Below are 24,421 nucleotides of genomic sequence, written 5' to 3'. Positions count from 1 at the left end.
TTCCTTAGTTACTTGCTATGGAACCTCATTTAATCTAAGGGCATTATAGCTGTGTGGTGGAAAAATCATTCCCTSAAGGCAAGAATCAGTCTCTTGAAGTGCTGACAGGCAGCCACACAGAAAGTAAAATTTTGATTTCTTGTTTCAAATCCTGATTTTTTTAAAGTATAAAATGAAAGAGTCATACAATAGTTTAAATAGAAATGAAAGTTCAAAGCAGAGACTTGAAATCTTTTGATCCAGGAAGGCTGGGGGACATGTTTTTAAAATATCAAAATATCCTTCTGGCTTGCATGTATAACATGCCTTCTCATCCTTTTTTTCTTCTTGCAGCACTTCCATTTYGATCAATGTTCTGATAAAGTGTGATTCCCTCCAAGTTTCTCTGACTGTCTCTGAAAGGAAAGCACGATCGAGTGTGTGTTCAGTTTTGATTTCAGCTCTGTGTAGGTGTGGGTTGCCCACCTATGACTTTGATAGAATTTTTCTCTAAGTCTGTCTTCCTAATGACATTTTTGACTAACACCCCTTCAGCTTCCTCTTGGTTCTACAGTCTCCAGTACATGTCCTTCCACATTAGCTCATAGGTCTAGATCAGCCTTTTKTTGCTTCCTACCTAACAATTTCATTTTTATACATTTTTATACATTTCTTCCCTTCTCAGTTCTGGCCTCATCCTCCCCACTCACACAGTTTCCAATCCAAACTGCATTTACACCTGACAGTCATTTTTCTTTTAATAATAYTTCATCTCCAGCAGAGGATTAGCACTTCTTCCCCTTTGATCTCCAGATTTTTGACCCCTTACACCTTTTCCTCCTGTTTTTCCCCCCCCTTTCTTTTAATATCTTTAGTCACCTGTCATAGCTTTACAGCTCTCAGCACTATATAATTTTCATGGCCTTTATCTATATATACACATTACAACTACACCAACATACACATTTCAGTGTAGTACCTATTTTCCTTCCTGTGAAATGCATGATGTAACATGATTTTGCCAAAGTTTGCTGGTGATAAATTTAAGAATGAGGAACAAAGGGGTCTTTAGCAGCCTATACTTCTATTATTTCTATTMTTTCTACTATTTCGATTACTGCTACTATTTATGGAAAGCCTATACTTCTGCTGGTATCTTCTTTATGTGGAAGTAATTAATTATCAATTTCAGAGGAAATTCAAGCTCATTAAAGCTTGTAAGAGAATTGGTTTGTAAAGCAGTGAATGTTTCMAATGGCTTGGACACCGTTGAGTCTCTTTTATTCCAGCATCTTTTTGTGTGGCTGACACTCAGTCTCTGAAGTGCCCTGTCACTCTCAAGAGGACAGCTTTCTGAGAGTGAGAATTTGCAGAATAAGATGTAGGACCCATCAGGAGGGTGCAAATCAGTGGTCTCACTTAGAGCCTTGAAGCTGATTGTACACCATATGGGTGTGCTGATAGAAATAGAGATGAGGAGGACAAATGACAATTTTTGTAAGAGAGGTGGCCTTGGTTTTTAAAAACGTCCCATGTCATGCTTAGAGCAGTATTCAGATTGAAAAACTCACTCATTTTTAAAGACAGCTCCTTCAGAACAAGATTTTGTTTCAGCCATCTATGTATTATATCTATATAATTAATGAAGCAAACAACCTTTGTGTTTGATCGACAAACACAGTGACCACTACTGAGCAATAACTTTTTCTGTTGTCCCTTTTTCTCCTTCCACAGCAACTACAGTGCACTGTTAGGAGTGTGGATCTATGGCTTTTTTGTGGTGATCTTACTGATCCTGGACCTTTTATATTACTCCTCAATGAACTATGATATTTGCAAATTTTACCTGGCCCGGTGGGGAATCCAGGGGAAGTGGATGACACAGGGACAGAGCCGATGGATTAACCCTGCTCAGGACCCACGACAGACACAGCCTCAGCCAGAGACACAGCCTCAAACTCAGCCCCAGCCTCAAACATCACAGACAGTACACACTTTAAAAGGAGATGCTTTAAGCCCACCCCTGGTGTCTTTTCAGAGTACATCTGCCTGGTAAGTAAGCTAAGACGTATTGATATATATTTTGCTGTTTTGGAGTGTGAACAGTCACCTGTATTTAGAAGTGCCTGCGAATTCAGGCAGAACAGCACCATTTCTAGCTCATAATTCTTTATATCATGACCTGTCTTATAGAATTGCTGCCTAGGAGTAATATTTTACTCTGGAATATGTTAAGTCATCTTTTAATCCTTTTCTCARAGAAATAGGTGCTGCCATCTTTCAGTGCCAAATAGTTTTACCACTCTGTCATACCAATAACTACAAATCTACATCAACCATTATAAAAGTGGCTTTAATCCTGTCTCAAAGAATAATTGCTATRTGTATCTGTTGCTCTGGTTTTAAAAGACAGTATAAATAGCAACATTGAAATAGCTTCAACGTGAGATGTCACAAACGTGCTCTATTTGTGGCATGAGAGACACAGAAACAACATAAAAACCAGGTTAGTTTTTTTATATGCATAGCCAAAAAAAAAAAAAGCTTTGCTTGATCTCATTTGGCAGAGTGACACAAGTAGGCTACTGTAAGGTTAAATGCTATGAAACCAATACAAAATCTCAAAAARGTCCCTGACCCAAAGGGAGACAGATCTATTGGAGCAAGCAGAACTTGCAGTATAAATAGAAGAAATTAAACACAGATAGCCATGGGACAAAATGACATTGGATTATTTTGGACTTGTTTTGCCAAAGAAAACAAAAGCAAAGGGAGAGAGCTGAATAAAACATTTCTCTGAAAAAGGTGTCAAGAAAGGCAGGGACTTTTTTCTTGGCAAAAAAAGCATTAGGATTTGGAAGGATGCAGAGAGAGTACCGAGTCACCAGTGTATTTTAGAAGAGTTCCAGAAGGCTGAGTGTTGAGTTTTGGCAAAATAAAGTGATCTAAGAATGTGYTGGGTGAAAAAGATGACATCAGTTCCTGAAGCTATAGAACACATAAAGCTTCAGCACTGAGCTCAGTCGGAAACTTTTGGGTAKCCGAGTTTTGCAGATGGGATGATAACAGTGATAGTCCTTTGATTTCATCCTTTGCCCCCTAAAGTGTAAATCTAGAGTGAGTAAGTTGAAGATTTGTTGCAGTAGAGAAAGAATGTATGGTTAATTCAGTGAAAGAGGAGGTTTCTTGGCATTGGAGCCATTACTGGATATATCCAGGGCAAACCAGACCTAAAGACCATTCCAGCAGGTCGTGTTCAAACAGAAAGGTCTGATGCTTCTACTTAAGAAAGAAAATTGCTTGTACTTAGTTGTAAGCATTCTTCTTTTCACTTCCTCTTTCCTTTTTCTTTCCTCCAATTCTTTCAGCTCTTTTGCACTTTGATTTCCAGGTCTCCAGTTAAAATTGCCCTGTAGGTTAAGAACTGCTTTTGTACTACAGTAATTATGTCCTGCCTTAATATGTGTGTGTACATGTACAAAAATGGCTGCATCTGTGAATTTATATGCTATTAGTCTGCCATACCATTACAGATTTGAAACCATTCAATAGTTSTTGAAGGATTCATCGCTGGTCACTTCTCATGATGACTCTCATTGGTCTGTTTCTTTGCTTTTCTCGAAGTGTTAAGCGGGCAATGTATGTTAGGATCAGGTGAGCACATCCCATATGCTCCTTTCCCTGTGTTGGCAGGAGATGAGCATTGATAAGGCACTCCAGTAACACTCACTTCTTCCCTAATGAGCTGTTTGTGCTCTCAGTTCCCATAAAATCATTCAATTTTTTCCCCCTAGTCCTTTCATTGCTCAGTGGAAGAGCTAAGTAGTGTTTCCCTATCAAAACCCTATTTATCCCTTGTATTTCAGTAYATAAAACACTACAAGAGGTGCCATATTTTCATTCTTGTAACCTGCAACTTTGGAGCTCAGAGCCCATGAAACCAAGTGCATAGATGATTCAGTTTGAGTTGGATACATAAAAAATAGCAATAGGCACTGGTGATCACAGGCAACATGTTTAGCATGCAAAAGAGGATTTTGAGTAAACAGCTCCCTCAGAAAATGACAGATTTGTGTACTACAGCGATTTCTAAAACAGTGGGGAGTGGGTTGCCTYGCTATTTATTTCTCTGTTAGATAATCTGCAGGTTATATACATGAAAATATGGTAATTTTGCCCTACAGAAATTAAGCTTAGTTTCAAAGTCTGATTTTCTGCTCCAGTCTATATTTGATGAATGACCTCAGTACTACCTTCTCTAAGTGTAATCATACAATTAGTGGAGAAGCGCAATGGACTTACTGGGTTTTTAATTACCATCACTATTTCTAAAATTACTGAATCTATTAAAATATTTGGTTTAAATGTTATACCTGAATTTCCAGTATTATAGATGATGACACCTGCTTTGGTAACACCAGGTTTCCAGTCTAAAAAAATCAACTTTTYGGTTTATGTTGCCATTTTAAAGTGTCCTAAACTTATCCCAGTTTTTCTGTCTGTGGAGAAAATAAGCATTTTTTCTTTAGCACCTCACAGACATAGTATTTGTGTGTATATATATGTATGTGTATATATATATGTATGCAGTGTATATCTATATATCTATATATATATATAGATATAGATATATAGGTGACCATAAGAATAGTTCCTGTTTGCAGATGAGCATTTTTAAAATGCAGAATAGATCTTTTAATCCTGAGAGGTATGAATATACCCCCAGGCATAAAAATTTAAATACTGTAAGAACATTTTCCAAACCAGTTTGCAAGTTTTCATGATGACAGATGTTAACTTCCTGTTCTACATTCATCTGAGCAYAGTTAAAAATATGCCCATTCCAGAAGACACTACATAATGATAATAGGAAAGTGATTCTTGCACATCAGAAACCTCAGTAACAATCCCCTAAATATTGCAGAGAACTGATGATGTAAGAAGATGTCCCAAGAAGKATGTCAGGATTAACCTACAGCTTGTAAAGCAGTTTTTGGATCTTCCTGGATTTTAAAAAAAAAATGTAACTAGTTTTTATTTCAGCATTTCTGTCCTTGTCCTAGTTTAAATGCTACGAATTGGCAATGAATTGGGCATGTCAGAGAGAAAAATCAAGCAAGTAATAGTATAGAGTGGGTAGGAGCAGGTAGGAGCATCCCTATGATGTTTAAACATTTTGTCACAGTGGATCACTTCGTTGTTTACTCAAGACAAAGAGAACCATGTATAGCCATAATATTATTATAAGTGGAGAGGTCTGGAATCTATTAGGCAAGATGCTGGCTGCTCTGGCAGTGTTGTGCAAGGATAGGAAAGAAAATCATTAATCTCAGGAGCATCCAACCTGATTTGGACTAACGTTGCTTCGTCCTGTAGTGTGTGGATTTTGCAGCCCAACTAATGCTGATTTCTTCTTATTATGAAAACCATCTGAGGGCTGTCCAAGGCCTGTGTGGGCTAAAGGTCCTGCTGGATGTAYCTTCTGCAACCCAAACGCCGTCAGAGCCCGCGAGTGCCCGAGCTCACACAGCTCACAGCTCCTCTCGTGCTTCCTGCAGCTCAYGCTGAGGGGCACAGAATGAGCCCCTCCACACCCCCTGGCCTGGGGGASAACCTGCACTCTGCTTTCCTCAGCAAGCTTGAACAGCTGGAGTTTGAGAGGCAGCGAGCAGCAGGCAAATCCTTTCTACCGCTCAACTAAGTGACGGCCAGGGAGGGGATAAAATGAGATCTTGCACGGGGAATAGAAATACAGAGAAATAGAGCTGGGGAATAGAAATTCTGACTGCTGAAACAGCTCGTTCTCACAGCTGTGGAAATACTGTTAATTAATAGTAATTAAAATGGTCAGACTGGAAAGGAAGATCTCATAGGACGTGGGCCAGGGCAGCCTGGCAGAGTTTCCCCAGGTCCTCAGAGGCTGAGCTGTGTTCTAGATGTGAGGGGAGACCTGATCACYCTGCCTTGCTCTGCTGATGTTAAACTGCTCCCGACCTGCAAATCCCAGGGAACAAACACTGTCTCAAAGTCCTACATTTGCCTCCCTGTTGGCTGCCTTTCTGCACAGCAGCAGGCAGAGGTGATGTCTGTGATCACACACACGCTCCGTGATGCTCAGTTTCAGAAACCTGCTGCTTCTCTAGAATCAGGAAAGGTTTTAGCCCAGCAGGGTTAGTCCGTGTTATTTCCTTTACACAGCTGGAGTGGATTAGGCAAAGGCAAGCCCATTTCACGTTCCCTTATTAAATGTTGGAATCTGCTTTTGCTGTGAATTCCTCTGGGGTACATTGYTTTTTGGACAACAAATAGAATAGTTTCTAGCCTGCTGCTATTCACCTGCTACTTGACACCTTTTCAGATGACTACCAAAGCATTTACATACAGAGAGAGAATAAAGCCTTTAAAAATCCTGGCAGAGTTTAGGAGCCAGCAGGAGCATGTCCACAGCAACTGTACAAAAAAAACACATAAATATTTTGCTGATGGCTACAAAGACTGTGTGAAAGAATTTGCTTTGATACCAAATGTTGAAACAGGATGGAGGTTATCACTGCAGTACTTCCTTCCGTGAGTTCCAAGAACTGCAATCTTGCCTTTGTCATGGGGCACTGGTGCTGCAGTGGGTCACTGTGAACACAGTCCACCAAAATCGTGAGCCTTTGGGTTGACAGAGGAGTTTGTGCCGAGGCTGCTCTTGATACAAGTTATTTATAGTAACCAAGGGAAAAAAGCTGTCTCGTTCCATTTTAAGTAAGTAAGAAAGATCTTAACTTTACATTTGCAAAATTACTTCACTGATGCTGTTTTAAAGATGCAGAATTTTGCATCATAGGGCAAAGCATAACTTTTATTTAGAGCTCCATCACAGACTTTCATATTAGACTAAATAGGGCAAATCAGAACATCAGTAGTTTTTTTGTTTTTTTTTAAAAGGATAGAAATAAATAAAATTGAATACTTACATTGTGCTTTTATGAAAGAAGCCTCTGGAAATTGACATCATCTGGAAAATCTGTTTGGTAACAAAGATTAGGTGTCTTGGGCAACATCTACCACTTTATGTGGGCCTCCATTCCCTTTGGAATRTAATGGTTTAGAATAACAGATATTATTGAATGTATTTTTTTATAAATATTCTTACCTTGCTCACTGGGAACTGTGTAACTGTAAAAATAGAAATTAGCTCTACCCCAGCACAAACCAACACATCAGGGCAAGAAACCAACAGCACAAACACACAGTGGGGTTGGAACCAAACACCTCAAAATCTGCAAAGCTSCGAGTCTTGATTGCTTGCCTCAATGTAATATAACATGTAAATAAATTGGGAGATTTTGGTTCTGTCATTTGCATTTAACTCATTCAAAGTACATAACTTACTGAGTGCCTACTTGTTTTCTTCCCTGTTTTCAGAAATTCACTGTTAGTATGTGAAGTTAAGCCAATGTGCAAGGATTTTGTCCACTTCAGTCATACATCTTCGTGTACAGTGATATGCACAAACTGCATCTTTTGTTGATGCATGTGTAGTACACACACTTCATTTCATGCCATATTCTCCTTTTCCTGTGGCTCTGTAAATTACAGAACCCACCCTGATTTCTYTGTGTCCTGAACTTTAGATTCATGGGATGTGAGCTGATGGATATTCCCTATTTCAGCTGTTTCTTAGCTTTTCATTGAATTTGGACTGTTGCACTCATCAGCTTTCTTCTAAATAGACTGTATGGTTGAAGCAGCTTAACTTAAATTTGGTAATAAATCATGAGAAAATAGTAATTAGTAATAGTAAATAGGAAAAAAGCAAGTGGTTAAAAGGTTATTTGAGTACTCTTGCTGAATGGATTCTGCACACTGAGAAAAGAAATCTAGTAAAATTACTGGAATGCAGATCTGAACATCTTCCATATTTAAATTTTCTTATCTGTTCAGGATATAATTTTTTGCAATGAGATCATTACCTCATCTACATGATACATATCTGGAATGACACTACWGAAGTAGCAGATAGCAGCATAAAATGTATGTGAAATCAGAAAACTCCAGTTAAGCCCACAATTTCACTGCATAATGTCTCAACACTGTGGCATCACACAGGAAAGAGTGTGACATCCCAAACTGTATCAACCAATTCCATCTCCTCTGTCACAATAGAAACCAGCAAACTTTAAAAGACTCTATAAATATTTTGATAGTTGCAGAAGTCCATGTATCGTGTTAGGTTCCAGATGCTCATTAGTAATGTTAACAGCACGTACGTGTTTTGCACATTTTAAATATGCATGGAAAAATTTAAAAAAMCCCTCACTTGGGTTCTGAAGTAAGACAGAGAAACTTAAGCATCAACCAAAGATAMTTCCAGTGGTAGACAAAATAAAAGGGGAGGTGTTAAGGAGCTGGAGTTAATGATCTAGACAGACAAGCCCTGCTTCATTATGCAAAGTGGCAACAGGATTTCTAAGTAGRAGATTTAGTGCAATTCATTGTTCTGAACAGAAAGAAAACTTTTCTCAAAAATTGAAAAAAAAAAGAAAAAATAATATAGCCAGAATGTTGCCCATCTCCAGTAGTTTATGTCCCAGAAATTACTTAAAATACCTGCACAACTATCTACGTACACTTGGTGCTTTCAACAGAAGTGAGAAGGAAGAAGAAGAAAAAACAAGATTCTCTGAAGTAAGATGCCATTGCTTTCACCTTGGAAAATGAGCTCCCAGTGTATATTTTGGATAACAAAAAAAAAAGTAACTTCCTAACTCAAGGAGGAATAAGCAGGTAATAGAGCTGAAAATCCTGTGCAGACCTATTTATTATTCTCAGTTATTATTAAACAAAAAGCCATATGTAATAAATAATCCTTTTATGGGGTAGCAGAAGATCTTCTAAGTAAGCTAAAATTTCWACGTGAAATAGTGGCATATTATGGAATACCAGATATCAATGAAATYATCAGAAACTTATGTGATAATTCTGAAGGCAGGACTGTAAATGCTAACGAAGGCAGATTATTATTTTCAGTGAGAGCTGAGGTCAGGAATCTACCACATCATTGCTTTTACTGTCCCTGTGCCCTGATTAGATCATGATGAAAACAACCAYAGTATTCATTTTGTCAGAAAAGGGATAAAACATGTCTGTATGACCTTGGTTTTTAATRATGTTTCACTGAACAGTTCAAGAAAAGGCCAGAAATGAGACAYAGTTTTTCATCATTAGCATATCAGATATAGGGCAGTTTAAGTCTCAAAAGCAAAATAGATCAAGAGGCATTGAAATCTTAACCATTTAACTCCTCATTAAGACATGAGAGAATGCTGATGTCAATCAGTTTCAGGAACTTAAAAGGTTTTGGTGGAGTTACATGATCAACACTGTCATAAATACCTATGCCCAGATATCTACAATTCATTGCAGGAAAAAAAACCACGCCTCTAAAAAGAGTTTGAAATCCACATTGGAAGTCTCTTGGAAATGTGCAATGTTGAAGAGATAAAACCAGCCTAAGCCATGAAATGGCAGAAATATGACATCTCACTGAAACACAATTAGAAATGCTGTTAATGTTCACCCCATGTCAGGTGATAACATGATCCCAAAACAAGTGAAACACATTGCTTCAGACAATGGATAAATGAGTTTAATCAGCACAACACTGTGCTGCCTCCACAGAGCAGCAGCACAGGTATAACTGGTTGAAACTTGGCACCCATCATAATATACAGGAGGGCAAAAAGGATGTATAAAAAGTGGATACGTGTGGAAATAAGCTACCTCACTTCACTTCATGGTAGGGTTATCTGTTTCCTGGTGCTTCTGTGTACTGGTGACCTGTACTAAGGCCCCACAGAATCTCAGAGGTGGAGATGGAACTATTGACAGCATTAAAGGCAGCAATGGAAAGGTGTTTGCATAGTGGTTCATTGCAGAAAAATGCTGGGCTCAAATCTGGAAGGGAACAAGGTCCACCTACCATTTTTCCTCCTGAATGCTGGTGCTCTGGTACATCAGGGTGGRGTTTATGCACAAAGGAGTCGTCCTGGTTACAGGAATTGTGTTATTAATGAGTTGAGCATATCTCTGAGCTGARTTCTGCTGAGCACTCGCCACACAGGCTGTCTCCTGTCTGCTGGAAATCATTCCTGTCACATGGAAAAGGAGCTGCAGTGAGCTTCATCAAAAATCACAGTAAATTAATTAAACAGTCATTAACTATATTCTTCATTGATTGGTGATACAGATTTTAATCAGTCACACAAAGGGAGGCAAAGTAATTTTCTATTGCATTCACAGCCTTTGGGAAGTGGTGAGTCACAGGGAGCTGCTGAACCCAGCACCTCTTACCTGCTCATCTCCAGCACAGCTTCACCARAAAAGTTCTGAAGAAATTGTGACTGGAAGGCAGCCAGAGATCAGCCTTCCACTCACCAAAAACCTCCCAAACTTCTCTTATGCTGCTGAAGTTAAYAGCAACCAGAACACCTGCTTAATTCATATTTTAAGATATTTTAAAGAAAATTACATGATGGACTGAGAGTCGACTCAATTTTTTTTTTTAATATTCACTGAAACTTCTCAGAGCATAACAAAAATAGGCATTCCAATTAAAATGAGCCATGGTGTTTGTAGGAACAACTAAAAGAAGACAAAAAATGTGGGKGCATTTTTGTGGGTGTGTTAAAAATATTACCTAATTGAGATGCTATTGAACAAAAGAAGGTCAGTTCAGCCTCAGATTGACTCTTCCTGTCTTCTCCTTGGCCACACATRAAGCAAAAATGAAAATACCTGAAGCAGTCCAACAACCATACMTGGCTGCTAGGGGCAGGTTTTGAARGAGTTMGAGACAAGTGAAAYAATAGGGAAAAAAYCCACCTTGTTAAGCATTAGGATAATGATTAATAATCAACATCTCCCCATTCTGAGTCCTAATGTTTGATTTCAATGTTTGTTACACTAATAACTTTCACCTGTGAGGGCAGTAGCCAACTCAGTTTAATTTTTTCCCTTTATTCTAGTTAAATAAGGGCAAACATGGTCTGGAATGTTTAAAAAATTAGCRAGAATGAGCTAGGGGATTATCTGGCATTTATCTTTCTCAGAGGCTGCTGGTCATAGCTGGAGTTAGTGCTGCTCCTGGTTACTGTAGGAGTCGGTGAGTCCGTAGTAGATCGTGTTTATCCTTTCAGTGCTGGGGTGAGCCAGACAGCTCCTGGTGCTTCCATTTGACACAGGAGACAGAAAGCTTCCATCTGAAAAAGGAGAGCCCCACTGGAAGCATTTGGCAAYGCTGCCATTATTCTAATTTGTGTAAAATTTTGTGACGGTTGTGTAATAAGAGTGAGAGGTTTGGGTGAGGGCACAGCTCGCTCTCCAGTGCTCTGTTGTAGGAATTGCTGACAGAGGACATCCTGGAGCTGTTTGAAATACCCAGTGACACAACAGGGAACTCCCCACAATCACTTTCCTACACGATACATGGCTAAAYAGGCTAAGGGAATTCTGGAGTGCATGGAGAGGAGATGCCAATTAGARGCAGGGAGCTGTTGTCTCACCAGTAGTGGTGAGATTGCTAGAGGGAAACACCAGCTTCCCTAAGGACTGTGGCAGGAAAAATTGAAATGACAGATTGGAAAGCATTCAGAACGAGCTGCAGAGCTTATCTGACTTCTGGAAAGTTTGTCAAACTAAGAAGTTTAAGAAGCTCAAGGCTAAAAGAACATTAAAAAGCAGTATGAACTCAGTCTGTAAATTCTTCATGGCAAGGAGATTTCAGACRGTAGAGGAGTGTAGCAAACAAAGAYAGAAAAATATCYATACCTGGAAGATCTAATTATACAAATCTTTACTGGTGATAAAGAGCAGGATTAAACTGAGTCAATTTAGCCATCTAAAAGTTCTGTATCTACCAGTTATCCTAACACTGAAAGAGACATTACCRGGGGGTTATTCATTCCACCTATCTTAACATGGATGAAATTGCTTGGAAGCTTGGCTTGATTAATTTTTTTTACATTATGCTGGAAGATGAGTTTATACAAGTCATTTATCCAGCTGAAATTCACCAGTGGGATTCATCTCCTCCAAATGTGCATTTCTTTTAAAGTTGGCAGTTAATCAAGGAAATGTCTTGAGATGCAGCAGAGCACCCATTACTTGTGATTTTAAAATTGGCAAGGGAGCTTGTGGGATATAAGCAACAGTGGGAAGAATGGGGAGCTAGGYGTGCACAGCTGGCCAAGCTGAGGACCCTAACAGAATGAATCTTTAAAAATCTGATTTATCTGGGGAATGGGTGAGGCTGCTGTCCCAGAATACTCACACCAGCATCAGTTTTCATACAATCRTTAGGCTAGAAAATACCCTTAAGGTCATTGAGTCCAACCATTCCTCCAGCACTGCCAAACCCATGTSCCCAARTGCCACATKCACATGRCTYTGAGATCCRYACAGRGATGGGGACTTCACCACTGCCCTGGGTAGCCTTTCCCAGAGCTTGGCAGACCTTTCAGTGAAGAAATTTCTCCTAATATCCAACCTAAACCTCCCCTGGAGCCACTTCAGGCTGTTTCCTCTCACCCTTTTTCTTGTCACGTGGAAGAAGAAACTAACTCCCTSCCTGTTTTCAGCCTCTTCCAGAGGGAGTAAAGAGCATTAGGGTACCCCTGAGCCTCCTTTTCTCCAGGCTGAGCCCCCCCCAGTTCCCTCAGCCCCTCCTGGTGCTCCAGACCCTTCCCCAGCTCCGTTCCCTTCTCTGGACACGCTCCAGCCCCTCAATGTCCATCTGGCAGTGAGGGGCCCAGAACTGGACACAGGATTTGAGGTGTGGCCTCAGCAGTGCCCAGCACAGGGGACAGTCACTGCCCTGGCCCTGCTGCCACCCCATGGCTGGCACAGCCCMGGTGCCATTGGCCTCTTGCCCCYCTGGGCACAGCTGGGCTCAGTCCAGCCACTGTCCCCAGCCCCCCAGGGCCTTTCCCAGCTTTCCAGCCCCTCTGGCCCAGCCTGGAGCTGCAGGGGTTGGTGTGACCCAAGCCTTGCATTTTTCCAGCATCCCAAGCTCATCATGCTTACTGAGCAGGCAGAAAACACAAACCAGCAGCTGCACATCAGAACTCACACAATGCTCTTCTCCAGTTGGATCATCCTCTGCCATTCAGGACTGCAGGGGACAAACATGTGGCCTTCTTCCTCCCCWCCTCTTCCAATAAATGCCTGATTATGCAGCTGCTGCATAATAGCTGCTGATGCCAGTGCTGATTGATTGCATAATCACTCCGAAGAATGGGAATCTCTGGGCAAAGTCTCATCTCGGCACCACCTGCCCTGTCCTCATTTCTCTGTGGTGGGATGTGGGTGCAGAGAGCCAGCGGTGATGGCAGCACTGAACAGGTGAAGATTTTTTTATGGAACAGGCTTCCAGCTTTTTGTGTGGAAGTGCTGTGAGATGAGAGTGGACACAAGAGCATCCAGCAGTGGAGTCTGGTACAGAGTAAGAGCTGTTGTTGAATTAATCATCCTGAATTATTACAGGCTTTCTGCCTCTCATCTGATGTTAGATGACACCTGATAGCTGCAGTTATCACTGGGCAACTCTAAGGAGCTTAAATTTGTGTCATGAAAAAAAGTGAACATACAATAGATCCACAATATGAAAYGTGCACACAGATGCAAAAATAAAAAAATGAGCAAATAAGGAAAAATAACATATAACAAAATGATAATAACCCACCAGCTGGCAGTCATAATRGTTCACAACAAAAAAATTCCATGCYTCATAAATTATCATTCAAACYATGCCATACCAAGTGGAATTCCTCAGTCCAGTGGTACCAACCAAGCACTGTTTTTCTTTCTCTGTTGACTCAATAAATGCCACTCAGCAGGGGTCATACACTGTCACTGAGCCATGCACAGAGTTCCTATTGCAGCCAAAGGACATTTGGTAGCCCAGCAGAYCCATTTCTAGATGCAGCTGTGAGACAATTTAAAAATAATAAACCAGTCACAGTTCCAGCACTGGCATCAAAACATGTTTCTGTGTGAAACCAGCCGTACAGCTCAGATAACCATGGAGGAGAAATTGTTTTCGTGCCTTTTGCACTCTGCTAAAATGGCCCAGGCTCCTCGGCCTCTTCTCTTTCCACACCACAACACACCTCAATTCCTCCTATCGTTTTTTACATGGAAAAGGCAGGGAGGAAAGAGGGAAGAAACATTTCTGCATAAAATTGTCTTTCTAACATTGCTTTCAATATGTAGTGCTGTAACCAATGATGATGCTGTGGGTGTTACCCTTCTGCTCCGAACTGCAATGAAACAAAGTTGAAAATTACTTAYTTCTCGGGTAATTGTGTGCAAGGAAACATACACTGGATCTACAACAGGAAGCCAAAGAAGAAGCAGATTAAATTTCAAAGGCTTTACTCCTGTTTATTTTAGCTGCTGAAAATTTTGTTAATATTAAAAAGTAGTTCTGTGTTGTTTTTTGAAGYATCTTCAGAAACTCATTTTAAAAGAAATAGTTTAAATTTTCCTAGYGCTAGAAAAGCCACACAAATTCAGTTGTGAAAAGAAAAACACAGAAAGAAACAAGACTGGAAACATGACTGATTTCATCTTACAATGAAAGCTCTCAACACAGTAATTACTGCATATTTTCTCTTGAGCTCTGAGTCAAGACCAGCCCTCTTAATACTGAAAAGAGAGAGCAGAAAATAAAGCTCTTCAGTAAAACGAATAACTACTTWAAAAAATTACTTCTTCTGACATGTCATTAATACACATTTGATTTCCAGACATGACCGGATTTCCTGTACTGTGCAGGGGTAAATAAAAAAGCTAATTTAACTTGGAGTAAATACGCAACTCTGCACTAAACCACAGGTTTGGTGCTCAAAATTCAAGTGCTGAAACTGATTCCTGACTCCTGAATAGATGATTGTGCAGCTGGAGCAATTTGAGCTTCTCTCTGGYGAGGCAAAGGGAAGCAGCACATGCATCTTGTCTCACAAGATTGTTCATACTCAGGAGAGAAAAATGGAACAGGAGAAAGGGGGGGCTACAGTGGCTTTCAGTTTTATTGACTTCTGTGCACCTAAAAAAAGTCAGCACCTCGAAGCTCTGCAAAKGMCACCAGAACATTCCAACCYAATGTTTGGCTGACCYCTTTTCYCCTTGCAGCATGTTTCAGCAGTTCMATTTCCACAAAAGTGKTTGGGTTTTAGCCTCTGTTGGACAGCAGGACATGTGAGGCAGCAATTTCAACAGATTGAATTTTGCTGATGCCATGATGGGAGAGAGTTAGGGCAAAAAGAGCAGGGTGGTCACCTGATGTAGACTGGCCTGAGTTGTTGTTTAGCTCAGTAAATTATTCTTGAATGTTACAAAGAAACTAACCTATCCCTGTATATAAAATGTCTGCAATTATACACCGGTCAGATACCATGGGCCACATAAATACATAAACACATGCATTCCTTACATCTGGCCACGTTTCTCCATCTCTCACTAACTTTCCTGTACAGTTCAGTTAGTAAAGGTACAAACAACATTGTCCTGTATAACTGAGCTGCATTTAACCTCAGCTGTAGTCTGCAAAGACCTGTTACAACCCTTAGAATTGGCCATGCCCATAAATAAAGATACTCTGAGCTATACTGAGTACAGCTGGCATAGACAGCCTTTTAAATTATGCCCTTCATTTAAAATAAACTGGTTTTTAAAATTAGAAGTAGACTGCTCTTAAGTGCTSTTCTTTCTGAACCAGGCAATACTGTTAAACCAAAGCTTTGGTGTTTGTGGTATTTTTTTAAAATACCCCTGCCAGTACTTTCAGTGCATTAGGAGATCGTGTAAGCAGGGAAGGGCAGTGTCCTGATAAGCTAAATCATAAATCACATGGCAAGTTTTACTGTGAGTTTTTAAACCTCAGTTTCAGTTTSTAGAAGATCTGTTAAATTCACATTGCCAGGCAGCATGAAAGGAGGCCTTTTTCTCTTATCATGCACCCGAATTTTAAGATAGAAGGGCGCACTCTTGTAAAGCCTCCTGCACTTTGCGCTGTGTGCCCCTGGATCTGAGATGTGTGGTTTGGCACTACTGGGTAAGAGCTCAGCAAACATGGAGAATATTTGARTGCCTGAGCAATGTCAGAGCCACTGTCTAGGAACTGATTTTGAAAGCTGGAGACATCAGCTTTTGGGAAATTGGGATGAGCTGAAACCTTAGATAGTTCAGAAGCAGAAATAYTCAAGTTCACAGATTTTTGTTTAAAAGCTTTTACAGCAGTACCAAGAGCAAGTTGAGTGTCAAGCCCTGCTCCAGAGAGTGCCCATCTATTACCCCACCACAGGAATCCACAGCATCCCTTGGCATGTCAGGAGCCTCAGGGATTCAGCTTTCCTGCCACTGAGTCAATGGGAGTTTGTGACATAGGAGAGGAAAAAAAATCTAGGACTGCACATGCAAATGTAGCATAAGAAGCTGCTTCTCTTTTCAGATGTAGCTGTGTTTGAGAAAATACCTGCAGGCTTTGGGTTTTCCATCAAAATCTTYTAGGATGTTGTATGTGTTAATCAAATCTGGTTGTGAATAAACATGAGGGAAGAAGGCTTCTAACCAGAACATGGAGACTGCAGAAACCCTTCCACTTAGTGCTACTGGATTGTAAAACAGAGTTGCATATATTTACATAGAAAATTGTATATTTGCATGTGGCAGTATGAGACTGAAGATGGTGTTAAGAGCAATCTGTACTAGTGTTGCACATTTTATAATTCAGTTTTTGGGGGCAGCAGGACTTTTCGTTTCCTGAGTCAGGTTCAGGACTCTTAGGTTCCTGCTGCTTTCTGTTGGCAATTAAGGACCCTGAGGTGACTCTCTAGAAATCAAGCCATCTTACATTCTGATGTCTGCAGTTAGGTGAGATGAAACCCACTTGAAGTATCTATGCCATTAAATTGCACTACACACAGCAATAAATCTCCTTCCCAAAGCAACACACTTGARCCTTAAAGCAGCAGACAAACAAACATACTCTTGCCTCAAGCAATAGTTCCTCTTGGCTTCTGTATTTAAGTCTCTTCCTCTATGGCAGGAGTGCAGATAGAACTATTTGGTCACTCCAGTTATGGGAAAAATATGTGAAAATGAGCAGAGTCCCAGGTGGAATAATAAATTGAGAGTTCCTTACATGATACCCACTTTCAGCTTGGCACTATGATGCCTTGAGGTCTTGAAAAAAACCTGAAGGCAGCTCAAACAGTTTACAAAGCAAAACCAGGGCAGGGKTTTTTTTGTGACTTAAGGACATTTTGGTTTGGGTGTATCAGTTTTTTAATGGCTGCCACATATTAACGGGGCAATTCATCAGCAATCAACCCAATGAATTTCAGCCTCAAGCAGCATATCTGATTCAGGTAGCCTGGTAGGCACACAAGGGTTTCATAAATATCTGGAGAATTATTAAGTGCAGCTAATTTCAGTTTTACTTGTAATTGGCCATCCACTCTCTTAAGACACTTGGGAAAGCCCAGGATGTTTGGAGTATTTTTCTGAAATAACCTTTAGAGGAGGAAGAAAACATTTCACATCGTGAAAAGTCAGATTATAGCTCATCAGTGAGGAAAAACACAGCTTTTCAGTGATCATATTTCAATTTATATCCTCAAACCTTCATTTGTTCCTCCATTCAAAACTTGTAAATCAAACTTTGAACGCTTCGTATTTCCATTTAAAAAGAAAACAAACCTCAGAAATTCTCCTGGATGTTTTTACTTTCCAGAACAGTGTTCTGGAGTATCAACCAATTCAGGAACTACTAAATAAAAAACATTGCTAGTAATTGAAAAATACTTGACTTTCAGGAGCATAGGATTACTTCAGAAATCATTATTTAAAGAAAGTAATATATATTTATGTTAGCAAGCCAATTGGTTTCGTATCACTGCTCTTTGCATATGAGTATTGTAAAATATAGCCATTAGTAAAAAAAAATAGAGAAAATTGCATCCTGTGTGGTTTCATTCCTCTCCCACCCAACCCAGCTGATGGGACAGAAGATGTATTTAATTTGTACAATTATAGATATTCCAGAGACTCTACAGGAAACCAGTTTTCCCTCTTAGCTTTAGTCTGTTGGCCAGGCAGCTGAATCAATAACAAAAGTTAAGCCAGCAGCTGTTTTAACACCCGCAGTTCAGGGAGATGAGTGGAGGAGAAGGCCAGTCCTTGCCTGAAGGCTCACTCTGAGTGCCAGATCTCTTCTTGTATCCCTTTGTGAGACTGGCCCTGGATCCAGGCAGATCCCGAGCCTCACTCACCAAAAGAGCAGCCAGATCTTGGGTCACCTGTGTGACCATGGCACTCACCAAAAGAGCAGCCAGATCTTGTGTCACCATGTGACCATGGCACTCACCAAAAGAGCAGCCAGATCTTGGGTCACCATGTGACCATGGCATTCACCAAAAGAGCAGCCAGATCTTGTGTCACCTGTGTGACCATGGCACTCACCARAAGAGCAGCCAGATCTTGKGTCACCATGTGACCATGGCATTCACCARAAGAGCAGMCAGATCCTGGGTCACCAGTGTGGTGCAGGGCTCCCCATTCACTGCAGGGACAGCTGGGACACAATTCCTGACTGRTTGCAGTTTGTTTCCCASCTCTCTGGCTTTCAGATCAGAGCACTGTCCTAGACACAAGTCCAAACCAGTGGACCTACCAGTGTGAAGGCCAAACACATGCTATAGATCAAGTGTTCCTCTGAAAACCATCTCTGAACTCAATATTAGCAACAAGAATCACGGAGTTGAATTTTAAAGTAATGTAAAGAGGCAAACAAAGCCCCTCCGCTGATGTGAGTAATCCAATCTCATGCATCACTGCGCACCAGTGGGGACACAGCTCTTGTTAATTAGAAGGTCTTACTATTGGGTTCCAATTATCTGGAAGATAAGCAGCAGTGGAGTTTAAAGCTTTTAAGTTCTTGTATGTCCCTCTGGCATGGAGAGTGTGCCTGCAGCTCCCCTGACCCACCAACCTTCTCTGCAGGACAGCAGGGACCTACCTGACATCTACCAGCAACTCCCTCTGCCCAAGCCAGCCTGTCCCTTGGTAACACAAGATCTTCCCAAATTGTCTAAAGTTCCTTTAAAGCCAGGGAGCAGCTCTCAGAAGCGATGTGATGTGCAGTTTGGTTTGTATCCCCTGAGCCCTTATGGGAGCCACACAAGCTTAAACTGGTGTATAAGCGGTACRGTTCTTAAGAAATTTAGTGAGCAATTTAAAAAGCAGACTTACCAGCATTCATAACAAACCACTCAACTGGAAACTTCTTTAAAATTGAYGCTGTTTCACATTTTGTGCATTTGATTCTTTTTCTAGTAAGYCTTTCTAGTACTCCATTGTAAACAGCGACTGCAGCTCCTGAATACACTCTACAATGCTCCAATGTCTCAGACAGCTGCCAGCAATCACCTTTTAAACACTTGATGCCCTTAGGTGATAATTGGCTTCCATTACACAGACAAGCGATTCTGCTGGGAAGGAGCAGAGGAGGTGAGCAGATGCCTATTCCCCACCTGCATTTCCCRAGTGCAAGGGAGGACAGCCTGACAGGTGACACTCACACCTTGTGTCTGACCTGCTGTCAGCTCATTGCAGCCTGAGCAACCACACTGCTCTAAGCACAACGCAGAGGATATTTAAATAATTCAAATGGTTTCTTCCCACCTGCAAAGCGAGCGTGAGCAGTCAGCATTTCTCACATGATCGTGGCTTTCCCAGTGCCAGTGATGAAAAGCAGGCATGCTGTTGCATAGTGGGACTGTGATTATATTATAATCTCTAAACCACCCCAGCAAATGCTTTCTCCTGACAGCCTTGTGTATGTTGAGGCACACAGCACATCCCAGGATTGCCCAGGGCACGTTACAGAAGATTTCTAAGTATGCCTTGCCTTTTCAGAAGATATTTCAACAAAWTGCAATTTCATGTGCTCGCTGTTGCAACTGACCCAATGGCTGATCCTGTTCAATAAGGACAGCAGCTCACAAGCTGTGGTAGCCAATGGTTAGTTCACATCCTCCAGATGAGCAGCAGGGCACAGAAATCCCAATGAGAGAGCCTTCCCTTTGAGCTGCCAAGGACCTGCTCAGTCTGCGAGCACTCGGGAACCGCACCCGAGCCAGATCGTGACTCGCACAAGCTGCAGCTCAGTTCTCCATCTGTGCTTCATCCAGCACACAATAACCTTTCTAGCTGCCATTCACACCTGCACTAGGTGAGTGACGGGCTGCCATAGCACAGTTGGTACAGGCACTCAAATAGGAAACCTTCCAAAATGCCCCCGCGGAATGTGATCGAGATTTAAAAAGCCCATCTGTCCTGTGCCTCCCTGGCGCTTAYGGATCAGTTAGCAATTCCCATGGGGTTTTGTAACAACTGATKGGCAAAAGCATCCCAAACATTTCTGGCTGCTTAGCAAAGGGATTCTCTCAGCTGACCCCATTGATGGGCTCCCCCAGCCACCAAGAGCACACCTACCAGGGAAGAAACCTCTTGTTTGTTTGAAACACTTCCTAGCTTATTTCCATCATCTCTTCTTCGGTCTGCAGGGAAGAAGACTCTGGTCTTCTAACTCTGGTGAATCAGGCATGCATTGCACATTTACTCTGTTTAAACCTTAACACCATCCTGAGCTACTCACTTTCAAACATATTTTGACATTTCTTTCCATTTTTGCAGARTTGTCAGCTACGGTAGAAACAGCACTTGAGCTGAAATTTCAGTCTGTTTTTCAAGTTGAATATTTCCAGTGCCTGACTTTTGTTTAAACTCTTAAGCACCAGATGTCTGTCTTCCCTGAGCCAGCTATTATTCAGGAACTTTAGCGTTGGCTATCAGTGGTGGCAGTCATTTTACACAGTGGCTGTGACAAAATTGATTTGCCACCATTTAAGGTCCTCCTCCCATCTGAACCTGATGCAGGTGACAGGATGSATTTCACAGCTGGACCAGAGGAGAATCTGTGATCTGTCAGCTGTGAGGTGATTCAGCCTGGGGATGAAAATAGAGGCAAATCCAATTCTCCTTTATGGCAAGAAGGCAGCACTCAAGGCYACTGCTAAGTGTTGAAGTGTTCCTTGTCAATTCAAAGAAACATAAACATTCAATCCCTTTGGTACTGAGCCAACCTGAAGCAAATTGTTCTGGCTGTCGATGTTTCCTCTGCATTGGAAAAACCTGAATCATTCAGCTATTTTGATGTTCTCCCAAATTAAGAAAGATGAGGAGCCCCACCTAGAAAGTCTGAGAYGTTCCACTTTCTTTCACACAAACAAGACGGCCAAATTGAGATTCAACCAGCAGCATTCATTCAGGAATTTCTTAAGAATTAGGCTTGGTAACCCAAGCAACCTTTCAGTATACATTTTGGATATAACATTGTATGCTCTGTATAACATAACCAGAGGAGTCTACAGATGCCAAGCTATGAAAATTATTTCCCTGCTCTTTGGCAGACTCCACAGGCAGAGGGATTAGATTATATTATATTTCTTTCTGGTTTGAAATATATTTAGACAACTGAATGGCTTTTCATTTAGTGCTTGTCCTGCAATTAATTTCTCATATCCTTCTTTTCAATCTGGTGAGGCTTTTTGGAAGTCTCGTGCATTGTGCTTTGTCCTCCCTTGTCCTTCCATTTCTGGGGAAGGAGGGCACATTCCTAATTCCTGTAACAATCTGTGTGTCTGCCAAGGGCTTCTTTTTGCAGAAAGCTGTTGGTTGGCCTGACAYCCCATCTCTTCCTGTGAACAGGGAGAGAGAGAGCTTTTCTCCCTCTCCCACTGACCAGATTTGATGGCATTTCAGCAGAACCTCAGCAGGGGCASATCACAGCAGGTCTGCTCAGATCAGTGCCAGAGTAAAATCTGAGCAGTTGCCAAGCTTGTGCAAATCATGGATCCAGAGTGGATCTGAGGCCTGAAGAGACTGTGGTGATCAATGGCACTTTTATATCAACACCAACTTAACCAGAGGCCTTGTAATGGTGAATGTGGCACCTGTTTACCTCATTTGTCAGAAAAATGGCAGAAATCTCTGAAAAAACTTGGTTCCAGAGGCTCTGAATCATTCCTGTATTACTAATGGATGRCATTTTCATTCCAGCAGAACTAAGCCACCAAGAAATTACTGCTGTCAAATAGCAGGCAGTCTTTTAGCTATCAGCTTTCTTGTCAGGCAATGAAAATCATAGAATCACACAATGATTTGGGTTGGAAGGGACCTTAAAGCTTATCCAGTTCCACCTCCTGCCACAGGCAGGGACACCTTCCACTGTCCCAGGTTGCTCAGAGCCCCATCCAACCTGGCCTTGGACACTKCCAGGGATGGGGCAGCCACAGCTTCTCTGGGAAACCTGTGCCAGGGCCTCACCGCCCTCACAGGGAACAATATTTCCCCAATATCTGGTCTAAAGTTACCCCCTGTTCATGTGGCTCAGCTGGGTGCTGTTCAGTGAGCAGGGAGAGCAGCAGTGGCAGTCTGGGGTGCTGTACAATGGCAACAACTCTGTTAGGGAATAGGAGCAATCTGAGCCACTCCTGAGTTTTCAATGTGTTTCAACACATTGAAATCCTGGCGAAGTCACCAGGAGTGACCAATATGGGGTTTCTCTTGCCAAGCATGCTGTGTTGGGAGACTGGAGTATAATACTCTTGCACATGGAAATTAGTATTCATCTTTCTTAGGAAAATGCAGCTATCTTTTAGGGGATCCTGCTATTGCAAAATGATCTGAAGCAGCACCTCTCAACCTTACTGATCCATCAATCAATTGATCAAGCAATCAATCAATCACACACCCCGATTCACTTTTGGTGGGGTGAAGAGGACCTTTTAGCCTGGCAGCTGTAGTGTCAGAGTTTGATTTCAGGGAGAAGCTGTGGATTTGACACCAGACTCGGCTGGCTTGGAAGATGCAGGGTGAACACTTCCTGCTTGCTGTAAGAGGCTTTCAGAGCTGAGTGGGGTCCATGTGCTGCTGGCTCTGCTCTTCACATCCTCCCACTCATTCTCCCAKAGCTTCAGACAGATGAGAGGAATTGGCAGGAAATCCAGGCTACTCACAGGAATGATATTTTACCTTCTGTGCTGCAGACAAATATTCATGAACTGTGTTATGGTCTTTGGATCCAGGAACTCTAAACCATCTTGGTGATGTTCTGGATTTTGCATTAACTGTAAAAGGACCTGAAGCAACTTTGGGACACTCAGGTAGAGGAAAAGAGCTGCTAGCTCCAACATGTTCAAAATTGCATTTTGTGCTGGAACACCCAAATGCCTGTTCTATCTGCTTCATCCCTAAGCATTTATTCAAAAGCAAAYAGATAACTAAAAGAAACTGCATCCTGTCAGACAATCTAGTGATCTAAATGATGCAGATAGCAGATTAGTAAAGCATTTCATAGGAGGTAAAACACATGTGGCAATCTACAGAAGACTGAGAAGAAACAGCTGAAGGTGCTGTGAAGGACAGAGGTGCCTGCAAGCCATGATATGTGCTCATACTCTTCAGTTTCTCTCTCCCCAGGTATTTTTGTAATTAGTTATAGCTAAGTCTCTCAAGACTCTTGTCTAGATATGAACAACTCATTTTAAACTTTGTGTGCAGACCTCACAAGAGGCAGGCTTGCATGTTGTGTTAATACACATTTCTACAAATACAAAAAAAAAAAAGGACATTGACAAAACAAAACAAAGTAACTTTTTTTGTGTGTGTTTCTAACATGAATAAGGCTATCTAATTGATTATTAGAAAYGAATTATCTGTCAAATTCAGGTTTCATGTGACTGAATTTTGGGTGAAGGCTTAAATCCTCAGAGCTGTAAGAAAATTGCATATTTCTGTCTGGAGTTCCTCCCTGGCTGACAGTGCTGTGAAAAATGCCTCAATTTGAATAAAGATAATAAAGTTGTGCTATGGCTCAGGTGGCTGCATACCCAACCTTGCACTGCCCAGCAGCTTGCACTTGTTACCTGCTTGAGCAAACAGACATATTCCTTTATTTTGTTACTATGATTAGTGATGTTAGTCTGCCTCAAAACATTCCCAAGCTGAACTTCCACCCTGCCACAGTTACCTGTGGATGGATCACACAGCCAGTTACATACTCTGCATGAAAATTTAAAGTAGCTGTAATGTCCAGAAGGTGCTGCAAGTGAGAAATTTAGCAATACTTAACAACACTTCTGCGAGGAAAGCACAAAAATACTATTCACCCATGAAGATATGTGGAAATAGAAACACATTTTCTCATCATAGGAAAGGAATCGGGCTCAGAGTAAGCAGCCAGGACCAGTTTAATATGAACAGGGAGAAACCAGCTTAGCGTCCCACTCTTAGCTATGTGGAATCAAAAAAAAAAAAAAAAAAAAAAAAA

At 41.3% G+C, this 24,421-nt stretch overlaps 1 protein-coding gene across 1 annotated transcript in view; it reads left to right on the top strand.

Annotated features, from left to right (window-relative positions):
• The window catches only part of SHISAL1 (shisa like 1), a 72,236-nt gene that overhangs the window by 46,578 nt on the left and 1,237 nt on the right, over positions 1 to 24,421 (top strand). The window contains exon 4 of the mRNA XM_057385529.1: positions 1,714 to 2,031. Coding sequence (XP_057241512.1) covers positions 1,714 to 2,031 — 318 coding nt within the window. The remainder of the gene's footprint in view (positions 1 to 1,713; positions 2,032 to 24,421) is intronic.

Source organism: Malurus melanocephalus, unplaced genomic scaffold, assembly GCF_030028575.1.
Source record: "Malurus melanocephalus ecotype Western Australia unplaced genomic scaffold, MMel_1.1 scaffold_16, whole genome shotgun sequence".
Classification (NCBI taxonomy): Eukaryota; Metazoa; Chordata; class Aves; order Passeriformes; family Maluridae; genus Malurus; species Malurus melanocephalus.
Note: the sequence above shows the minus strand (reverse complement) of the source record. Positions and strands in the feature narration are given on the sequence as shown.